Below are 23,851 nucleotides of genomic sequence, written 5' to 3' on the forward strand. Positions count from 1 at the left end.
CCTACATGGAAACAGCCCCAAACTTGCTGCAATTGGGGCAACAAGGCTGTTCACTCATGCATCTGAGAAGGAAGTTCTCTGGAACATTTCCCTTATCCTGTTTACTTTCCTAGATCATAGCTCACTCTGCTGGTATACCATGAGGCCGGCTGTCTGGTTTAAATTAGGCCTGTCTCTCTCTCCCTTTCCTTCCACCCGTGGCAACCAGTCCTGGCTGGCTGGAAGACTGGGAAGGCAGCGGTGAGGCTGAGCACATGGAGGGTCTCAGGGTGACATACTGGACCAGCCGTCTTGAGAGGTTTTGAAATCAGCCATAGCTGGGCTCGAATCAGATTCACCACTTAATCAGCTGGGGATGTTTGGCATCAATTTTCTTATCTGCAAAGTGAATGAAACTAGGAGCTGTTTCTTGGAATCTGTCATTCAATTTACTTCCATCTCCTCTCTACTCCAAATTACCTTCATCTCAGGTGGATGAGCCCATCAGTCTCATTCTTCATCTCACCTGGATAACCACATCAGCTCCCTCCATCTGTCCTCCCACACTGCATCCTGAGCACTTGTTCATGAAATTAAAACCAATGGCTTCCCATTTCTTTTAACATGAAAAAAAAATTCAATCTCTAATCTGAGTCTTTTGGACCCTCCAACCTTTCTGTGTTCCAGCCTACCCTGTCTTAATATTTCCTTGGACTGACGCTACTACCCCCCCCCACCACAGTCCTTTTGTATATTCTGTTCCCTTGGTCTAGATTGCTTTTCCTTCCCTTCACCTGGTTAACTCCTTAACTTTAGGGCCTCAGCAACTTCTGTGAAATCCTCTGATAAGGTCATATCCTCAATTATGTGCTTCCATAGCTTTATAAATCTATCCTCCTTGGCACTTGACCCCACTACCTTTTTCACTTCTTTACTGTAATTATTTGATTAGTGTCAGTCTACTCACCTGAACATAATTATCAGGAAGTGAGGTTCCATTTTATTTCTACTCACCTCCTTTATCTGCAGAATTTAGGGGATGTCCCCAGCACAGGACCTGGTATGAGACAGGCTCTCAATAAAATATGTTGAATGAAAACACGGTGAGGATTAAATGAGAATCTCGCTAGCACGGTGCCTGGCATCTAAACATCAATAAATGTTAGCTATTAATGATAATAATACTCTATTGGTAGGATAGGTGAAAAAGAAAAATTCATCCAAATCGTAAATGCTTTTCTTACCTGGGGTTGCCCAAAGTGTGCAAGTTTTGGGGCAAACTTATCTGGCCTGGAAGAAAATAGAAATACAAACGTACACACACGTGCACAAACACACACACACACACACACATACATATCTTGATGTTGCAGGAGTGTTTGCCCTCAATTTCCTGCCAGTATCTCCCAGAACTGGAATGTGACTTCAGGGAGAAGCCTGAGTATTTAGGAGGGGCTGCGGGGCTCTAGGCCCAGGTGGGCAGGAGGGTCTATATGAGCCCCCCCCTCCCCCTCCCCCCCTTCCCCAGCAGACCTAGACTCGACTCTCTAATTTTGCTCATGCAGAGAGGGGGCTGCAGATGGAGGCAGAGATTTCTCTAGAATTTAGAGCTGTTTGGGGGGAGCACAGAGCTACCTCTAACAAAAACTGTCCAAATGTCCAAAACCCCAGCTCAGCCTCTGAGCATCTTGGCGGCTCCCCCTTTCTCCAGCACCCCTTGCCTTTTCTTATCTCAAAGCATTTCCACAGAAGACCAGTGTCCACAGGAGTTTTAGAGACTTTATTTATGTATAAACAATTTAAACACTTTGCCATAAATTATCTTTGCCTGTCCCTAGTCTTTGCTTAGCAGCAAATTAAAATTAATATAAAAACTCGATGAACAAGTCATACATATATATTACAAAAAGTTCCTGTACCAAAGTTATTAGACTTTTTTTTGGTTTTTGTTTTTTTTTAAATTTTTTTGTTTTTGTTTTTTTAATTTTCTCTCCTTGTGGTGACTGTCATGTGATTGTCTCAGTTTTCTGGACCAAACAAACACACTAATAATTTGAAATCTGAAACAGTGATTGTGCCTTGCGGCTCATGTATGTACAGGGTGATCTGAAGTGGTGCCGTTAGCAAAAGAGTGTCACGAGGTCACATCTCTACTGCAACTGATACCCACAAACTACGGAATCTAAACAGACTACACCCTGTAACTGCGTATTACTGTCCACAATGGAATCTTCAAAGACAAAAGAGTATGAAATTTATCAGTAGTGATTATAGCCACCCTTTTTGAATTAAATTTTACACTCTGCGCTCAAATAAATTAGCTCAGGCCAGACTAAGTTGGGACCTGAGAGTTAAGTGCTGGACGGTGGATGGTTTTATTTTGCTTTGATTTTTTGATAGTGATTTTTTTTCTCCTTGTACTTTTTTTTTTTCTTTAAAAAGTATTTCCAGTGCTCACTCTTTCACTGTTAGCCCCTGCCCCTCCCGCCCCAGTTGCTACACACAAATCACCCCAAAGTCGTGTTTTAAATGCACCTGTATTTGCTTAAACGAAAACGTCTAAAGTACTTGTCCAATGAGCAGTCTGAACTGCGTTCCTGGGCCGGACAGTTGCTACCTTCCTCTTAGATGACCGGCTTCGCTCACGTGTGGATGAGTGAGGTAATAGTATATGAGGCCTTCTCCTCTTTGTTTCTTGGTCGGTGTGTTTGTGTTTTCTGTTTTTATTGTTGTTGTTCCTTTCGCATGTTTTGCATCTCTTTTCTTTCTAGACCCAGAACAAGTGGGTCATATGTTAGGGGAACTTGGAACATTTCGTCTGTTTGCTCATTCATTCGTTTGTTTGTCCTCAGAATTTTCAGCCAGGCTTAACTTCAGGATGTGGGACTTCTCGCTTGGAGAGTAGCATTGTAACTCAGAAAATGTGAGCTTTCTTGCCACTTGGTATCCCTAAAGCAGCCCGGCCTCAGTGCCCCCGTTAGGTCTTCATCTCCTTAGGAGAGGAGATAACAGTTACCCTGCCGAGCCATCCAGACAAGGAATGGCAGCAGATTATTTTGTTACCTCTTTCCCATTTCATTCTGTCTTAAAAACTGGATGTTGCTGCTACTGTCTGCAAGCTCTGGGTATTGCTCCACGGGAAGCACGTAATAGCCTTCGTAGCCTTGCACCCTTCCCGTGCTCAGCAGCTGCTGCTTCTCACCCTCAGTCCACAGGCGGCTCCCCTCTCTCCCGTCCCTGGCTTTCTGCTGCTCTTTGGCCCAGGCGGCGCCCAGCGCCCTCTGTCTCGCCTGGTCCAGGACGCGCGCCTTCTCTTCGTCCAGGGTGTCGGGGGTGAGGCCGTAGCGGATGCTGAGCAGCAGCGTGGAGTACTGGAATTCCACATTGGTGAACCTTCGAGTCCTGCCATTGACCAGCAGCGTGGGCTGTGACACGGTCACGTTCACGCCACTCTCCAGTGCCTTGCGGCCGGTGGTGGTACCCAGTGTGACCAGGTCGCCGTCGGCTGAGCCGATCTTCACAAAGTAGTGGGTGTCCTTGCCCTCGATGCTGTAGTGCATCCTCTCCAGGTAGTAGGCGTTGTTCAGCACAGAAGCCAGCTTGCGGCTGTCCTCGCTGGCCATGCTGGACACGCCGGTCGTCACCCGCCCCTCCTTGATGGCAAACATGATGCCCTTCCCGATGATGGGCGTGGTGGTGGCAAACCAGTGGCCCGCCTTCTCGCGGCTGCTGGTGTGGAGCTTTTTAGAGATGACCTGCCCTTCCAGGGCCAGGAAGGCTTGGCTGTGTCTCTCTGTCGTCTGCTGGACACCCGTAATGAGCTGCGGGCATAAGAAGACACAGAAAACTGAGATGATAGGCTGGGATGCTCGTTAAAAAAGAGAAAGATATGTGCTTGGACTCCCCTCCAAAGACGAGTGTTGTGTTGGTACAGATAGGACATAATATGGCCCTAAGGTTCGGATCTAGGACAGGCTGACTGGTTATCAGTGCTCTGATGGTGTAGCCCGTTCACCTCATAAGTGTGCCGCCAACTAAAAAGCAGGCGAAGGAGTTGCATCACTTGGTCGGCATCTGCAGGTTGACCTAAGCACCTACCCATTTAGCCACTGCTGGAGAGGATAGAGCCACTCAGTGTTTTGATGGGTTGGCAGTTGCCGTACCTACTTCAGACCCAGGGATATCCTGACCTGAAGGGCAGGGTGTTTGTCTGAGCAGCTGTCACCCCTGCTGCTTTGACCCAGATTTGTTTGGGCCCAAAGCCCTGAATATTCATTAACTTCCTTGGGGGTAAGACCTTGCTTCTCCAAGCGTGGCCGGCAGCGGCAGCTCTGCAATCTCCTGGGACCGTTAGCAAAGCAGAATCTCAGGCCTTCCTCTAGGCCTACTGGATCAGAATCTGCATTTAAAAAAGATTCCCTGCTAGGCCTCCCTGTATTTGTGCCTAAGAGTCTCCTCCTGAATGCCTCTTTGTTGCTCAGATGTGGCCCTCTCTCTCTGGCTAAGCCAACTTGAAAGGTGAAATCACTGCCCTCCCCCCTACGTGGGATCAGACACCCAGGGAAGTGAATCTCCCTGGCAACGTGGAATATGACTCCCGGGGAGGAATGTAGACCCGGCATCGTGGGATGGAGAACATCTTCTTGACCAAAAGGGGGATGTGAAAGGAAATGAAATAAGCTTCAGTGGCAGAGAGATTCCAAAACGAGCCGAGAGATCACTCTGGTGGGCACTCTTACGCACACTTTAGACAACCTTTTTTAGGTTCTAAAGAATTGGGGTAGCTGGTGGTGGATACCTGAAACTATTAAACTACAACCCAGAACCCATGAATCTCGAAGACAGTTGTATAAAAATGTAGCTTATGAGGGGTGACAGTGGGATTGGGAATGCCATAAGGACCAAACTCCACTTTGTCTAGTTTATGGATGGATGTGTAGAAAAGTAGGGGAAGCAAACAAACAGACAAAGGTACCTAGTGTTCTTTTTTACTTCAATTGCTCTTTTTCACTGTAATTATTATTCTTGTTATTTTTGTGTGTGTGCTAATGAAGGTGTCAGGGATTGATTTAGGTGATGAATGTACAACTATGTAATGGTACTGTAAACAATCGAAAGTACAATTTGTTTTGTATGACTGCGTGGTATGTGAATATATCTCAATAAAATGATGATTAAAAAAAAAAAAAAAAAAAAAAAAAAAGATTCCCTGGGTGATCTGTGTGCATATTAAAGTTTGAGGAGAACTAGGACAAGAGATACTGGCTTCTTGGGCCAGAGGGAATATCCTCAGGCGTGGAGTCTGTTGCTTTGGATCCTGGCCCTGTTCTGCAGAGGGTCAAAATCACCATTATCTCCTTAGCCTTGAGTTCTCCACTCACAAATTACAACTTATCTCAATTGGCGGTTGGGGGACAGACTGGGATAATGGAAGAGGCTGTATTTGGAAGGTAATGGCACTTAGATAAATGAGAGAAATGATGGCTATTTATCTGCTGAGTGGTCCCCAAGGGGCAGCACTGCAAGAACACGGTTCTCAATTACCCAGCAGCTCCTCCTCGCCTCGCTATAGTTATACAATCTGGACAATTATTCAGAGCAGCTGAGACCTTGCCATCTTTTACAGTGCCAAGCATGGTTCTGTAGCGGAGGTTAGGAGAGGATGCCTTTTGCATGCTGACTTCTACCCCTACCTGACCGTGGTGGAGATCTCTGCTGCACCCACATTGAAACTTACACTCCTTTGGGTGTCACTGAAAGACCCCAGCACAAATTATGTTCTGAAAACTCAATGTATATACATTTGGGCCATAAAGCACAGAGGTTTTATGTGGGGCATAAAAATGTTCTTTAATGGGACAGAAACTGCAAACCAGTTTTATTATTTTCCATAAAAGCTGAAAGGGTTATGCTCTTATGGGCAGCACAGATGGTAGGTTGCTGCTAGATTTCTCTGTGCTATTGTTAATCAAGGAGTAGCTCAAGGGTATATACTGAGCAGATAATGATACCACAATTAAGGTAATAATCGAGGTTAGGAAGAAATATGTGCTGGGCCAGACGGGTGACAGTACTGACGTTTGCTTTCCTGGGAAGTCATGACAGCTCGTGCCCCTTTTATACCCAGCCCCAATGTTTTCCTCCTCTAGTGACATGCCCTTGGCTTCCATGTGGTTCTGTTTGCAAATGAGAGTCACAAATGGAGTCATTTCGATTCTTGGCAGGAACGTCTGCTTACCTGTCCGTTCTCACTTGCTTGGCTCTCTGATAATTCATAGGGAGGAGGCACAAAATACATTTTGGCTCTTGGGAAGCCAGGAATTATGTTGCTCAGCTGAAATCCAAACATCACAAGCCAGCTTTTCACATCTGTGGTGGGGGGAAAAAAAAAGACTTCTGAAATCATGATGGATGGAAAGCAGCAGAGGATCTTGGAGAGAGAACAAAACGGGTGGTTGGGTGTGGGATCCAGTAGCAGAGGGAAGCAAGGGCTTGGGAAAGTCTTCTAGGTCCAGCTCAGAGCTTCTTTACATGGGTCTAGGAAGGAGATGTCCTTCCAAACTTGGTCAATTGATAATGAATTGGTGAATTGATTGCAAATGCCAATGCCAGAATAAGGTAGAACTAGTTTCCAGTTCCCTAGCTGTGTGACCTTGGGCAAGTTCCTGCACCTCCTTTAGCTCAGGTTCCTTACTGGGAGGAACTGGGAATTGTACCTTTCTCATTGGGTTGTTGTGAGAATTGAGTAAGAAAAGAATCCATGTAAAGGGCTTATCACAAAACCTTGTGCATGGACCACTCAATAAATATGCACTCCTCCATTTGGCAAGTGTTTAAGGGCAGCTGCTGTAAGCCAGCCACTGTGTTAGAAGCTAGGGATACAAAGACCAACCAGATGAATAAGTGATGAATATTAGCACTAGGGCATTTGGATAGGCGTGCACAGAGCGGGCTTGCTGTGGAAAAAGGCTTTCAGGAGCCTGGCCATGTGTGGAACATGCTTAGTCTTCTGGCTTTTGTCCTCGTACTCTTCAAAAAGAGCTCAAGAGAAAGCTCTGCAAGCTGAGTGAGACTGCCTCTCCCCAGGCCTCCTTTCCTTCTTCTACAGCAATCAGTAGTGCATCCTGGACATCCATCCCTCCCGACACAGCCTCACCGACACCATCTGCCTGGAGACCACCAGGACTAACCTTATGATGCTCCTAATCCCTGCTTTTAACAGGTACCTCAAGATCACGCATCATGTCTTGCATTCTAAACCCTTTCCTGTCCCATCTCCACCTCTCCCCAACTCCATTAAAACACTTCTATTGCAGTCTCTGGAACTCACATTTACCATCACAAAGCCTTCCATGTCTCAACTTCTTCTGTCTCCTTTCGCCTCTCTCCGCTGAGGACACCGCTGTCCCTGTAGCCCTCTAACGTGGTGGCTGCCTTTTCTCCTGCAGTCACGACCCAAAGGTGCAAGTACTGCTGCTTCAGTCACTGCTGATCTCCAGGCCACTTCCTCACCTGCATTTCTTAAAGCTTTTAGCCTCTGGTCTATTGTCATTCTTTCCAACTCTGCTCCTGAATTAATTCTTGGTGCTTTCATTACAGAAGTTGACCCTTCCAACACCCTGGCATCTTAGTCCCCTGATAATGTCTTTTTTGATGATCTTCTCCCTAATCAACCTCATTGGCATACTGTGGACCTCGTTATCACCCGTTTTTGTGATCCCCCCATTATCTCAGTTTCATGCAGAGCTCTCTGACCACTGCCTCAACTCTATCTTATTCCTTTTTGTACCATCAGCCACAGTCTTTTGAACCTCCCCGTGACCTTTGATCCATCCCAATCTGTTTTTCAGTGTCCCTCAACAACTGGACACTCTTCCCTTCTTAGCTGGTACAAATTCTATGACAATCATTAGAATCATTCCCGTGTATATGCTCTCAGATCCCTTGGCCCTCTCTCACTTCATCATACCTACTTGATGAAATCTCAGTAGTCTTTGCTATTCCATATTTGCACCTGTGCAGCTGAATGTATCTGGAGCAAAAGGCATAACCATGCTGATTGTTGTCCTTTTTAATGCATGATCTTGAACCTCAGGTGTGTCTTCCTGCTCCCTGGCAATCATATTCCAGTCCATTCATTCTTTCTTCCACTCTCCTAGATGATTTTACATTTTCTCCTATTTCCTAAAACACCCAATACCTCCTTTCCCTGCTCCCTTTCTTAGCAGCTGGCCTTGTTTCCTATTCTCTTGAGAAAATTGATGTAGCCACAGGAGAACTTCCCTAAACTTCCACCACCTTTACCAGCCTACCAGCATCCGCACCCATGTTTCCTGCCTTCCTGCTGTCACTACAGACAAGCTGATTACGTTCAACCCCTCCTCTGTGCACGACCTCACATCATCCCTTGCCTATTCATGGAAAGGACTCCAGAAATTCACTTTCTCCTCAACATCATCATCAGTTCACTCCTTCAAATGGATTGGCCATTACCAAAGAAATGTGCTGCTAAATCTCCCATGTTTAAAAAAATCCCCCCATCCCTACTTCTCCCTTTAGCTAACACCCATTTCTCACTCCCCTTCAGGAAAACTTGAATTCAAAATAATTCTCTATACTCATTTCCAATTCTTTCCCTACCATCGCCTTTGAGTTGGGCTTTTGCCCCTGCTACTCCACTGAAACAACTCTTGTCAAGGTCACAAATGACCTCACTATGGCTAAGTCTGGTGTCAGACCTGACCTTCATCTAACTCGACCTATCAGAAATATGTGACAAGTTGGGCACTCTTGCTTTCTTTTGTTCTTGGCTTTCTGGACAACACATTCTCTTGTCTTCCTTTTACCTACTCATTTTCCTGTGCTGGTTCCTCCTTATCTCCCCACCCTCTTCATTTTGTGGTGCCCAAGGGGCAGTCCATGAACTTCTCTCTGGAGGCTCTCAAAACTCGGTGGACGTATCCAGCCTCAGGGCTTTAAGTACCACTACATGCTGATGTTGACTCCCTAGTATTTGTGTAATACTAGTATGGTATTCCTATTAATTATAGTCCCTAGTTTGCACTGTGTAGTTTTTTTCCCATGTACTCTTCTGTCAACTCTCTGTGCTAATGTCATAACTTAGAGGTATATGATGCAAGCACCTATCTATACTTGTGGTGCTGATCTGTGGGAAACATGCCTTTAAAAACCCCTTTCATTCCTATTTGCCTTCAATACAGCTCCGATACTTAGAATCCCATTAACAAACATTCGTCACCCCATCCATTAATATACCTTTGAATTCACCATCATTAACATATATGAACATATTAGATTATGATTCCCCCTCACTAGCTACTGTCTATCACTAGGTTCCCAATATTCTTATATTATAAGACATTGATTTTACATTCTTCAGATAGTTCGTAGAAGTAGTAACATACAGTATCTCTCCTTCTGTGTCTGAGTTATTTCACTCAGAATTATATCGTCAGGGTTCATCCATGTTGCCATATGTTTCGAGACCTGTTGCTTCTTACTGCTGCATAGTATTCCATCATATGTATATACCACATTTTGCTTATCCACTCATCTGCTGAATGACATTTGGATTGTTTCCATCTCTTGGCAATTGTGAACAATGCTGCTATGTACACTGGCAGACAAATGTCTGTTCATGTCACTGCTTTCAACTCTTCTGGGTATATGCTAAGAAGTGTAATTGCTGGATTGTAGGGTAACTCGATTATCTAGTTTTCTGAGGAACCACCAAACTGTCTTCCACAGTGGCTGTACCATTATACAGTCCCATCAGCAATGAATAAGAGCTCCAATTTCCCCACATCCTCTCCAGCATTTGTAGTTTCCTGTTTGTTGGATGGCAGCCATTCTTATTGGGGTGAGATGATAACTCATTGTGGTCTTGATTTGCATCGCCCTAATAGCTAGTGAAGATGAACATTTTCTCATGTGTTTTTTAGCAATTTGTATTTCATATCATTTGCCTATTTTATAATTGGGCTGTTTGTAATACTGTTGTTTGGTTATAGGATTTCTTTATATATGCAAGATATTATCAGATACATGGTTTCCAAATATTTTCTCCCATTGAGTTGGCTGCCTCTTCACCTTTTGACAAATTCCTTTGAGGTACAGAAGCTTTTAAGTTTGAGGAGTTCCCATTTATCTCTTTTTTCTTTCATTGCTTGTGCCTTGGGTGTAAGGTCTAAGAAGGGACCTCCTAATACTAGCTCTTGAAGATGTTTCCCTACATTATCTTCTAGGAGTTTTATGGTACTCTCTCTTATATTGAGGTCTTCTATCCACTTTGAGTTAATTTTTGTGTAGGGTGTGAGGTAGGGGTCCTCTTTCATTTTTTGTTATGGCTATACAGCTAGCTCTCCCAGCCCCATTTGTTGAAGAGACTATTCTGTCCCAGTCAGTAGATTTGGGGGCCTTATCAACAATCCGTCAACCGTATATCTGGGGGTCTAGTTCAGAACTCTCAGTTCAATTCCATTGATCAATATGTCTGTCTTTATACCAATACCATGCTGTTTTGACCACTCTAGCTTTATAGTGGGCTTCAATGTCTGGAAGTGTAAGTCCTCCCACTTTGTTCTTCTTTTTCAGGATGTTTTTGTCAATTCAAGGTCCCTCTAACTTCCAAATAAATTTGATAACTTGCTTTTGGGATTGGCATTTGGATGAATTTGTAGATCAGTTTGGGTAGAACTGACATCTTAACAATATTTAGTCTTCCTACCCATGAGTATGGAATATTTTCCCACCTATGTAGGTCCTTTTTTTAAATCCTTTTTTAGTAAAGTTTTGTAATTTCTGTGTAGTAGTCTTTTACATCCTTGGTTAAGTTTATTCCAAGTACTTGATTTTTTTAGTTGCTATTGTGAATGGAGTTTTTTGTTTTGTTTTGTTTTTGATTGCCTCTTCAGTTAGATCATTACTACTGTATAGGAACATTATTGACTTATATACATTAATCTTATAGCCCACCAGTCTGCTAAACTGGTTTATTAGCTCAAGTACCTTTGTGGTCAAGTTCTCAGGAATTTTCAAATATGAGATCATATCATCTGAAAATAACGACTGTTTTACTTCTTCCTTTCCAATTTGGGTACCTTTTACATCTTTACTGGGTACCTTTAATATCTTTTTCTTGGCAAACTGCTCTAGCTAGAACATCTAGCACAATGTTGAATAATAGAGGTGACAGTGAACATCCTTGTCTCGTTACCAATCTTAGGGGGAAGTTTTTCAGCCTCTCACTGTTGAGTATTATGCTGGCTGTGGGTTTTTTACATACCCCATTTATCATATTGAGGAAGTTTCCTTCAATTCCTATCTTTTGAAGTGTTTTAATCAAAAAGGGATGTTGAATTTTGCTGAATACTTTTTCAGCATCTACCGAGATGATCATTTGATTTTTCTGTTTTGATTTGTTAATGTGTTAAATTACATTAATTGATTTTCTTATGTTGATCCGCCTTTGCATGCCAGGAATGAACCCCACTTAGTTGTGATGTGTAATTCTTTTAATGTGCCTTTGGATTTGATTTGCAAGTATTTTATTTAGGATTTTTGCACCTATATTCATTAGAGAGATTGGCCTATAGTTTTCCTTTTTTGGTAGTGTCTTTATCTGGTTTTGGTATCTGAGTGATATTAGCTCCATATAATGAGTAAGGTAGTGTTACTGTTTCATCAATTTTTTTGAAAGAGTTTGATCAGGAATGGTGTCCGTTCTTTTTGGAAAGTTTGGTAAAATTCTCCTGCGAAGCCATCTGGCCCTGAGTTATTTGTAGGTGATTTTTGATGACTGATTGGATCCCTTTACTTGTGATTGCTTTGTTGAGGTCTTCTGTTCTTGGGTCAGTCTAGGTTGTTCATGTGTTTCAAGGAAATTGTCCATTTCCTCAAAATTATCTAGCTTGTTGGCATACAGTTGTTCATAATATCCTCTTATGATTTTTAAAAAAATTTCTTCGGGATCTATCGTAATTATCCTCATCTCATTTATGATTCTATTTATTTGGGTCTTCTCTCTTTTTGACCTTGTCAGTCCAGCTAAGGGTCTGTCAATCTTGTTGATCTCGAAGAACTAACTTTTGGTTTTATTTATTCTTGCTATTGTTTTTTTTTTTGTTTGTTTTTGTTTTTATTCTCCAGGTCATTTATTTCTGCTTTAATCTTTGTTATTTCTTTTCTTCTACTTACTTTAAGGTTAGTTTGCTGATCATTCTCTAGCCTCTTCAGTTGTTCAGTTAGGTCTTTAGTTTTAGCTCTTTCTTGCTTTTTGATATATGCATTTAGAGCTATAAATTTCCCTCTCAGCACTGCCTTCACTGCATTCCACAGATTTTGATATGTTGTGTTCTCATTTTCATTTGACTCTAGATATTTACGAATTTCTGTTGCAATTTCTTCTTTGACCCACTGGTTATTTAAGAGTGTGCTGCTTAACCTGCATATGTTTGTGAAAGATCTGGTTCTTTGGTGATTGTTGATTTCTAGTTGCATTCCATTATGGTCAGAGAATATGCTTTGAATAATTTCAATCCTTTTAAATTTATTAAGACTTGTTTTGTGCCCCAGCATATGATCTATCCTGAAGAATGTTCCATGGGCACTAGAGAAGAATGTATATCCTGGTACTTTGCGATGTAACGATCTATATATGTCTGTTCAGTCTAATTCATTTATCGTATTGTTAAGGTTCTCAGTTTCCTTATTGGTCCTCTGTCTTAGTTCTATCTGTAGAAGAGAGTGGTCTTGAAGTCTCCCAGTATTGTAGATTTGTCTGTTGCTACCTTCAGTTTAGCCAATGTTTGTCTCATATACTTTTGCACTCCTTGATTGTTATTTCTTCTTGGTGAATTGTCCCTTTTAGTCTCTTACGACATCTTTGCATTTAAACTCTGTTTTGTCCGGTATTAGTATAGCTACCCATGATTTCTTTTGGCTTCAGTTTGTAGAATATCCTTTCACTTTCAGTCTCTTTGTGTCACAGGGACTCGGAGTCTGTTCTAAACAGCATATCTATGGCTCATACTTTTTAATCTATTCCACCAGTCTGTATCTTTTAATTGGAGAGTTTAATCCATTCACATTCAGAGTTATTACTGGGAAGGAAGTTCTTGAACCAGCCATCTTATCCTTGATTTTTAGTTGTTATATCTATTTTTTCCCCTCTTTTTTTCCTCTTAAGTTACCCTTACTAATAGTCTTCAGTTCTGTGCTCTTCTCCAGACCTCTCTCTTTTTTCTTTTTTCTTAATTGGTAGAGGTCCCTTTAGTATTTCCTGCAGGACAGGTCTCTTGTTAACAAATTATCTCAGCATTTGTTTTAAACTCTCCTTCAGTTTTGAGGAGAGCTTTGCTAGATAAAGAATTCTCGGCTGCCAATTTTTCTCTTTTAGAATCTTAAATGTCATACCACTGCCTTCTTACCTCCATGGTGCCTGCTGAGTAGTCAGTATCTAGTCTTTTGTTGTTTCCCTTGTATGTGGTGAATTGCTTCTCTCTTGCTGCTTTCAGAAGACTCTCCTTCTCTTTAGCATTTGACAATCTAATCACTATATGTCTCGGAGTGTGTTTATTGGGATTTATTCTTTTTGGAGTTCATTGATCATCTTTGTTTTGCATATTTATGTCTTTTAAAAGGGTTGGGAAGTTTTCCCCAACAATTTCTTCAAATACTCCTCCTAACCCTTTTCTCTTCCCCTTCTGGAACACCAAAGTTTCTTACATTTGTGCACTACATGTTGTCCATCATTTCCCAGAGATCGATTTCAAATTTTTCAATTGTTTCCACCATTTGTTCTTTTGTGCTTTCACTTTCCCTCACCCAATCCTCAAGATCGCTAATTTGTTCCTCTACTTCTTCAAATTGGTGTTGTGTGTCTCAAGAATATTTTTAATTCACTTTTGCAAATTCTTCTTTATGCTCTTCTAGGGTCTTCTTCATGTCCTTTATATCCTGAGCCATAATAGTGATATTTGTGTGTAACTTCTTTGATTAATTGCTCCAAATTTTGTGTCTATTCCGGGTTTTTAATTTGTTCATTTGGCTTATCCATATCTTCTATATCCTTCAAGTGCTTTGTAATTTTCTGCTGGCTTTGGGGCATTTGCTTGTCTTGATAGAGAAGTGCAGAATTAATTGAGCCTTTATATATAATTTGGTTTGCTGGAGTGCAGTTTCCCTATCTACCAGCAGGTGGCCTTCTCAAGTAGGTCTTCCCCGAGCTTCTCCTGTGTGTTCAGAGGAGTCAAAACTGGTTCGGGAACCAATCAGTGCACCAGCTCTCTGTGCGCTCTGGGGAATCCCGGTCGTAGGGCTGCAATGTGGGCCCTGCCTGCCGGTTCTCTGCCTGCCTTGCACCTGCAAGTCTCTGGGGGTGTGGGAGGGGGTCTTGATCACTGATACTATGCCTCTCCCTTCCCTACTTCTCCCACTTTCACCCTTCACCCCTCACCCCCAAGACTACCATGGGCGGAGACTATTCGCTGCCCACTGGGTTCCCTTACAGGAGCTCCCTGCTGTCTGGCTGTGGAGGATCCCCCAGCAAACTATCAAGGTGGGTGATTGGGAGAGGAGAGCCGCTGCTCTCTCTTGCCTGGTGGTGGTTTTGCTGTTGCTGTCTGTCCTCTGTTTTTGTCGGGCGTCCCCTCCACATACTGTGGGGGACCCTCTATGGCCGGTCTCACCCTGGAACTGCAGTCCCTGGTGTCCTTTGACCCCTTTCTAGATACTCTCTCAATTGCATCATAAACTGAACACACCCCAAACTTAACACTTGGTCTTTCTACCCAAACCTGCCCAACCCATGGTTTTTCTCCTTCTCAGGTAATGGCAACTCCATCCTTCAGCTCCCATATTTGACCCCTCTCTTTTACTCACTCCTCACATCTAATCCACCAGTAAATCCTTTTATATTGAGGTAAAATTCATGTAACATAAAATCTATGATTTTAACCATTTTAAAGTGTACAATTCAGTGGTTTCTGGTAAATCCACAACATTGTGCAACCATCACTACCAGCTAATTCCAGAACATTGTCATCACACCCCAAAAAGCCTCATACCCATTGGTAGTCACTCTCCTTTCTTCCCTCCCTCATCCCCTGGCAAGCACATTTCTATGGATTTGTCTATTCTGGACATTTCATAAAAATGGAATCATATAATATGTGACTTTGTGTCTGGCTTATTTCACTTCGCGTAATGTTTTCGAGGTTCATCCATGTTGTAAAATGTATCTGAACTTCCCTCCTTTTTATGGTGGAATAATAGTCATTGTATGGCTAAACCACACTTTGTTTATCCATTCATCAGTAGATGGACATTTGGGTTGTTCCCCTGCTTGGTGATCATGAATAAAGCTAGTGTGAACTAGTTTTTGTTTGAGCACTTGTTTTCCAGTTCTCTTGCGTATGTACTCAGAGGTGGAATTGCTGGGTCATATGGCCAAATCTGTCCACTTCTTATGACTCCCACCACCTCTGCCTGGTCCATTATCTGCTGCCTGGACTTCTAACTGGTCGCCCTGCTTCCACCTCTGTGCCCCACAAACCTTATATGCACACTGCCAGAGTGAGCCTTAAACACAGCAGACCTTAGCTGTCTTCTTTTCAGAGCTCCAGTGACTCCCCATTTCCCTTTAATGAAAGAGTGAGAATCCTTCGGAAGGTCTCTATGGACATGCCCCTCCATTTTCTCTCAGGTGTCATGGTCTACCACCCTCTCCCTGGCTTACTGAGCTCCAGCCTCTTTGCTAGTTCTTGAAAATGCCAGATATGCTCTCACTTCACAGCCTTTGTACTGGCCAGCTTCTCTTCCTGGAGTGGTCTTCCCTAAAGTAGCCTCTGCTCTCTCTTACACTTCCACACAAACATCATCTCTCCATTAAGGCCAACTCTGACCACCATATTTAAAACCTCAGCAACCCTAAGTCCACTTACCTCGTTCTATTTTTTTTTCAAAACAGTACTAACATTCTAACATGCTGTATCATTTATATATTTATTATATTTATTATTTAGAATGTAAGCTCCACCAGGGCAGGGCTTTTTGAAATTGGTTTTATTCACTGATGTCTCTCTAAGCCTTACACAAAATAGGTGCTGAAAAAACATCTGCAGAATAAATGAATGAATGAACACTGTACACCTACAGCAAAAACTTCCCTGACTAGTTTAAGTGTGACAGAGGAGTTGTACCTGACAGCAAACATGCTTTTGAAGGGGCTAAAGTACAAGTAACTTCTACCCTGAGACTGTTGACAGGGATTTAAGACTGACATTGCTGCTAATCACATGGGCATATAAGAACCCTCTAATGAGAAGGAATCTGGGATCCACGGTACATACATTTTCCTTGGACATGGACAAAGTCTTTGAATAATTTGGTATTTACATACATCAGCCATAGAGAATTTAAGAGTAATTAAAGAATACAGATTGGACTTCCAGGAAAATAGTGGAATAGGAGAGGCAGAGCAAACTTCTTCTCTGTGAAAGGGACTGGATAAGGGGCAGAAGGGGCCCAGAACAGTGGTTCCAGGGTGCAACTGGCTGGAGAGGGAACTCAACAACACATAGTGGACACTTGGATGCAGCGGCAGAGAGACTGCGTCTGAAAGGACAGGGTGAGTGTGTTCAACTCAGACCACTTGGAGACTGGCAGCTGGAGCTGGGTGCTAAGCACAGGAGGGAGCATCTTTCCACGCCCTGCTGGGGAGATAACCCTTCACAGCCCTGCCGCTGGGAGCTCCTGTGAGGGAACTTGGGCTTCAGCAGACTTGTGGTTACCACATTTACTCTTACTCCGTGGAAGTCTTCAGTGTGCCCGTGTGAGAAGTGGGGAGAGGCGAGGGCGACGCATGGAAGCACCAGGAGCTCTCCCCCAAACCTAGAGGCTCACGGTGCACAGCCCACAGGGATTGTGGTGCATTTGAGCTGGAGGGTAAGACACGTGGCCCTGCAGCTCGAGAGTGGTCCACTTGCATGTCTGGGAATTCCAGACTCACTGCGCCCTTAAGCGGACTTCCTGCTGAGCTGTGCAGGGTTCAGTCCTCAGTACACACAGAGAACTGGTGTGCTGATTGGATTTCAACCTGATTTGGACCCTACACAGTGCACAGGTGAAGTTGGGGGAAAGTTGGCTAGGGAGTAAGAGGTAGCTTAATGAACTTAGCCAGAAACAAAAGGACAAATACTGTATGGTCTCACTATGTAAACTAACATTAATGAATAGCCTTTGAGAGTTACAGCCGGGAACACAGGTTATCAGGAGATAGAAGGTTGGTAGAGACTAGGCACTTGATGCTGAAGGATTATAGAATGTTAAACAGGATTGACTATGTAGATCCAGAAATGGGGAGTGCGATGCTGTGTGATGATAGCACAGTGATGCAGGTACACTGACCAAAGATGTCTGTGAGTAAAGTGGAAAGAGAAGGGCTGGGAGCATGTAGGATATCAGAGGGGAGGATGGACGATAAAGACTGGGAGTGTGTAACTTAGTGAAACTTAGAGTGGTCAGCGATGATGACTAAAAATGCAAATGTAGAAGTGTTTTTACATGTGGGAGAACAAATGAACGGTAACCTTGCAAGATGTGGAAAAAGAGATGGCATTGGGGGAAAAAATATAACCAATGCAACTGGAGTCTGGGGTTAACAGTGACAATGCACTATGCTACCATCAAATGTAACAAAGGAATACACCAAAACTAAATGTCTGAGAGACAAGGGTATAAGGGAGGGGTACAGGATTCTTGGTAGTGGTGGTGTTGACTGACGTTATTGCTGTATTTTATTCTATTTTTACTTTTCCTTGTATCCTTTTTTATTATTTTGTTTAAATTCTTTTTTGGAGTAACAAATATGTGTAAGTCCTAATTGTGGTGATGAATGCACAACTATATGATGAAACTGTAAACGATTGTACACTGTAGATGACTGTATGGTATTTGAATTTATCCCTATAAAATTGCAGGGAAAAAAAAAACAAAAACCAAGGGACACAAGTGCTGGAGAGAACTTGGAGAGAGAGATGCATGTATTCACTGTTGGTGGGGAAGTGGAATGGTGTAGCCTATCTGGAGGACAGTGTGGTGGTCCTATAAGAAGCTAGGTATGTGGGGGTTTCAAGGTCCTGCAACCTCAGTATGGGGTATATACTTGGAAGATCGGAGAGCAGGGAAAGGAATGGACATTTCTGCACCAGTGTGTATGGCGGCAGTATTCACTATTTGCAATGGATGGAGGTGGCCTAAGAGTATATTGACTGATGAACAGAATGGTGAACTGTGGTGTATGCATACAATAGGATACTGAGCAGCTACAAGAAGAAATGAAGCTGTGAGACACGCAACTAGGTGAATGAATCTTGAGTACAGCATTTTGAGTAAAGCATGCCAGAAACAAGAGGACAAACATTATAATGCCACACTAGTATGGACTAGCTAGAGTGTGTAAACTATGAGAACAGAATCTTAGGGCACAGCTTATCAGGGGAGGCCTTATTGTAATGGTCCCTTGATTGTAAGCTCTTACCAGCAGTCACATCTATTCCTGAGTTATAATGGTTATCTCTACATCTGAGATGCTGAGCTCCTTGTGTGTGGCTTCATTGGTCTCTGGAACTTTGGATGTCTGTGTGACACCTAAGACTCAGAGCTAGAACTTGGCAGCTATGAATGTTAGTATTACTCCTTATGGCAACTGTTGAAAGAGCAGAACAAGAATTCAGACTTCAATTGGAGATATAAATGAAGACAATTTGGTTGGGACTGAGGCAAGTCAGACCCAGGGGTGGAGGACAATACTGACTGGGTTTTAAAGCCACCGCTTTTGTGTGAGACCAAGGGAGAAGATGTTTATCTGGTGCAGGATCTATATTTTCTGTAGCACACCAGATAATTTAACTTGTATGATCAGCTTGTTTGAATACCACAGGTGCATGGAGTGGTGACTGGGAAGTGGGATTTGGTGAGTTTGTACAGGTTGGGTTGAAATCTCAATACATCCCAGAGTGACATGGGCAGAGAGTAAAAGTATATTTGTGGGGGCGCCTGAGGAACTTGGGAGAAATGCGGAGGTGTTGGACTTCCCCACCTGGGCTATTGCTGATTTTCCTGTGAACTGCCAATTTAGTGGGCCGAGCCCTCAATCTGGGGGCTTTCCCTTGTGAGGCTAGTTGCTGCAAGGGAGAAGCTAAGCCTACTTACAATTGTGCCTAGGAGTCCCCCCCCCCCCGCCCAGAGAGCCCCTTTGTTGCTCAGATGTGGCCCCCTCTCTCTCTAAGCCCATTTGGCAGGTGAACTCACTACCCGCCCCCTCTCCCCATGTGAGACGTGATACCCAGGGGTGTGAATCCCCCTGGCAACGTAGAAAATGACTCCTGGAGATGAGCCTGGACCCAGCACTGTGGGGCTGAGAGGATCTTCTTGACCAAAAGTGGGAAGAGAGATGAAACAAAATAAGGTTCCAGTGGCTGAGAGATTTCAAATGGAGTCAAGAGGTCACACTGGAGAGTATTCTTATGCACTATATAGATATTACCTTTTAGTCTTTAATGTGTTGGAATGGATAGAGGGAAATACCTGAAGCTGTCAAACTGCAACCCAGTGACTTTGATTCTTGAAGACAACTGTATAACTATGTAGATTGCATAGTGTGACTGTGTGACTGTGAAAACCTTTTGGCTTGCACTCCCTTTATCCAGTGTGTGGACAGATGAGTAAAAAAATGGGGACAAGGATTGGATGAAGGATAGTGTGGGATGGAGAGTTTTGGGACTTCTTTTTTGCTTTTATTTTTATCTTGGAGTAAGGAAAAGTTTCAAAAATTGATTTTAGTGATGAGGGCACAACTGTGTGATGGTGCTGTGAATAACTGATTGTACACTGTGGATGACTGTAGGGTGTGTGAATATATCTCAAACTGTATTAAAAAAGTAAATGAACAATGGGAGGAGGGGAATGGGATACTTTGTATGTAATTTTAATTTTATTTTTTGGAGTAGCAAAAATGTTCAAAGTTTGATTGTGGTGATGAAGCACAACTATATGATACTGTGAACAACTGATTTTGTACACTTTGAATGTATGTTATGTATTATATCTCAGTAAAATGGAATAAAAATATATATACTAGAGACAAATAACAGCAACTTTGAAGAGGCAGAAGAAAGATCATAGGGGACAGAGCAATTGAATGTGAATGCACAAAAGAACTAATGGTGAAAAAATACTGAAAAATTTGAAATGGCTCACAGGGAAATGAAGGACAACATGAAATGTGTAAACATAAGAATCACTGTTGTCACACAGATACCCAAAGTTCCAGGGATCGATCAGGTTATACACAAAGGGATCAGCATCTCAGAATCTGGAGATATCCATTACCATTCAGGAATAGATGTGCCTGCTGTAAGAACTTCCAGTCTAGGAACTGTTACAATAAGTGGTCCCCTGATAAGCTATGCTCTAAGTTTCCATTCTGAGTTTACACATTGTAGTTAGTCCATATTGGTGAGGCATTATAGTGTTTGTCTTTGTTTCTGGCGTAGTTTTCTCAGAATGCTGTCTACAGGTTCCATTCACCTCGCTGCATGTCTCACAGCTTCACTCCTTCTTGCAGTTGCTCAATATTCCATTGTAAGAACACACAACAGTTCACCATTCTGTTCCTCAGTCAATGTACTCTTAGGCCACCTCCACCCATTGCAAATCATGCATGCTCTCTCCATAAACACCAGTGTGCAAATGTCCATTCATGATCCTGTTCTCAGATCCTCCAAGTAAATGTCCCCGACTGAGGCTGCAGGACCTCCTTAGGGCACCCACAAACTTAGCTTCGTATGGAACCACCCCACTGTCCTCCAGGAAGGCTATACCATTCTACCTCCTACCTGACAGTGAATACATACATCCTTCTCTCCAAGTTTTCTCCAGCACGTTTATCCCTGTTTATATTTTTCCATACAATTTTATAGAGCTATATTCACAAACCATATAATTAACCACAGTGTACGATCAGTTGTTCATGGTATCATCGTTCAGTTGTGCATTTATCACCACAGTCAGCAAATGAACATATTGATTACTATGAAAAAAGTGTTTTTTAATGAATAAATTCCAAAAACCTACTTTACAGACTTGGAAAAGATAGTTGCAAATTTATTTGGAAGGGAAAGGGGCCTTGAATTGCCAAAAACATTCTACAAAGAAGAACGAAGTGGGAGGACTTACAATTCCTGACTTTAAAGCCTACTATAAAGCCACAGTGGTCAAAACAGCTTGGTTTGGCACTAAGATAGACATATTGATCAATGGAAACAAATTGGGAGTGTGGAAATAGAACCCCAGATCTATGGTCCAATGATTTTTGATAAGGCCCCCAAATCCACTGAACTGGGATAGAACAGTTTCTTCAACAAATGGGGCTGGGAGAACTGGATATCCATATCCAAAAGAATGAAAGAGGACCCCTACCTCACACCCTGTACAAAAATTAACTCAGACTTCCAGGAAGATGGAAAAGTAGGTGAGGCAGAACAGGCTTCTTCTCGAGAACTCTGTGAAACTAATTAGAAAGGGGCTGGAGGTTCCATGGTGTGACTGGCCATAGAGGGTCCCCCACAGTACCAAAACTGCCACCAGGCAAGGGAGTGAGCAGTGGCTCTCCACTCCAGTCCACATATCTTGACAGTTTGCTGGGGGGTGATCCTCCACAGCCAGATAGTGGGGAGCTCCTGTGGGGGATGGGCTGTGATTGTTCCCCCCCACAGAAGTCCAGGTAGGTTCAACAGCATGAAGCAGGGAAAGGAAGGGCACCATACTGGCAATCGGAAGGCCCTCCCTCACTCCAGAGACTCGTGGGTGCAAAGCAGGCAGAGAACTGGCAGGCAGGGACCATGTCCCACCTGCGGGATGCCCTTGATCAGGCTCCCTGCTTACCTGCTGGGGCTACATTGCAGCCCCAGGATTGGGATTCCCTAGAGCACATGGAGATTCAGTGCACTGATTGGTTCCCCACCCGGTTTGGACTCAGCCCACTGCACAGAAGTTTGGGGAAGACCTACTAGAGAGAGCCACCTGCTGGTAAGATTTGGAAACTGCACTCCAGCAAACCAAATTATATATAAAGGCTCAATTAATTCTGCACTTCCCAAAATAACCCTGTTAAGATAAGCAAATACCCCAAAGCCAGAAGAACATTACAAAGCATTTGAAGGATATAGAAGATATAAGACAAGCCAAATGAACAAATTAAAAAGCCAGAAGAGACATAAAACTTGGCACAATTAATCAAAGAATTACACACAAATATCAATATTACATCTCAGGCTATAAAAGACATGAAGGAGACCCTAGAAGAGCATACAGAAGAATTTGCAAGAGTAAATTTAAAAATAGTGGATTTTATGGAAATAAAAGATACTGTTGATCCAATTGAAAATATTCTTGAGACACATAATACCAGATTTCAAGAAGCAGAGGAACGAATTAGTGATCCCAAAGATAGAGTGATGGAAAGTGAAAGCACAAAGGAGTGAATGGTGGGGAAAAAAAACAAAACCGAATCTCAGGGAAATAATGGACAACTTGAAGCGCACAAATGTAGGAATCACTGGTGTTCCCCAAGAGAAGGGTAAAGGACGAGGAAGAGTACTCAAAGACATTGTTGGCGAAAACTTCCCAACCCTTCTAAACAACGTAAATATGCAAATCAAAGATGCTCAATGAACTCCAAAAAAGAATAAATCCAAATAACCCTACTCTGAGACATATACCGATTACATTGTCAAATGCTAAAGAGAAGGCGAAAGTTCTGAAAGCAGCAAGAGAGAAGCAACTCAGCACATACACAGGAAACAATATAAGACTAATAGTGACTACTCAGTGGGCACCATAGAGGCAAGAAGGCAGAGGTATGACATATTTCAGATTCTGAAAGAGAAAAATTGGCAGCCAAGAATTCTTCATCCAGCAAAGTGCTCCTTCAAAATTGAGGGATAGTTTAAAATTTTCAGAGACAAACAAATACTGAGAGAATATGTTAACAAGAGACCCGCCTTCAACAAAAAATCTACCTAAATAAAAGCCCAGGGCCAGATAGCTTCACAGGGGAATTTTACCAAATTTTCCAAAAAGAATTCATACCACTCTTGCTTGAACACTTTCAAAAACCTGAAGAAAAAGGAACACTACCTAACTCATTTTATGAATCTAATATCACTCTGCTACCAAAACCAGATAAACACACTACAAAAAAGGAAAACTATAGGCCAATCTCTCTAATGAATATAGATGCAAAAATCCTAAACAGAATATTGCAAATTGAATCCAAAGGAACATTAAAAGAATTATACACCATGACCAAGTGGGGTTCATTCCTGGCATGCAAGAGTGGTTCAACACAAGAAAATCAATTAATGTAATTCAACATATCAACAAATCAAAAGGGAAAAATCAAATGATTATTTTGATAGACACTGAAAAAGCATTTGACAAAATTAAACATCCCTTTTTGAAAAAAACACCTCAAAAGGTAGGAACTGAAGGGCACATACAAAAAACCTACAGCCGGCATAATACCCAACAGTGAGAGGCTGAAAGTCTTTTCCCTAAGATCGGGAACGATAAGAAGGATGTTCACTGTCACCTCTATTATTGAACATTATGCTAGAAGTTCTAGCCAGCGCAATTTGCCATGAAAAAAATATAAAAAAGTATCCAATTGGGAAGGAAGAAGTATAACTCTCATTATTTGCAGATGATATGATCTTATATTTGAAAAATCCTGAGAATATGACCACAAAGCTACTTGAGCTAATAAACAAATACAGCAGAGTGGTGGGAT

General features: G+C 42.6%; 1 protein-coding gene across 3 annotated transcripts in view; it reads right to left on the minus strand.

Moving 5' to 3' along the window:
• Window positions 1-2,470: 2,470 nt before the first annotated feature.
• The window catches only part of TENM2 (teneurin transmembrane protein 2), a 1,024,030-nt gene continuing 1,002,649 nt past the window's right edge, over window positions 2,471-23,851 (minus strand). For 2 of the 3 annotated variants that reach the window (XM_037799532.1, XM_037799531.1), the window contains 2 exons: window positions 6,218-6,348; window positions 3,039-3,800 (listed from right to left, as the gene is read on the minus strand). In XM_037799532.1, coding sequence (XP_037655460.1) covers window positions 3,039-3,800; window positions 6,218-6,348 — 893 coding nt within the window. Of the gene's footprint in view, window positions 3,801-6,217; window positions 6,349-23,851 lie in introns of all 3 variants that reach the window. The other variant, XM_037799530.1, reaches the window with a different exon arrangement.

Source organism: Choloepus didactylus, chromosome 11 (genome assembly GCF_015220235.1).
Source record: "Choloepus didactylus isolate mChoDid1 chromosome 11, mChoDid1.pri, whole genome shotgun sequence".
Classification (NCBI taxonomy): Eukaryota; Metazoa; Chordata; class Mammalia; order Pilosa; family Megalonychidae; genus Choloepus; species Choloepus didactylus.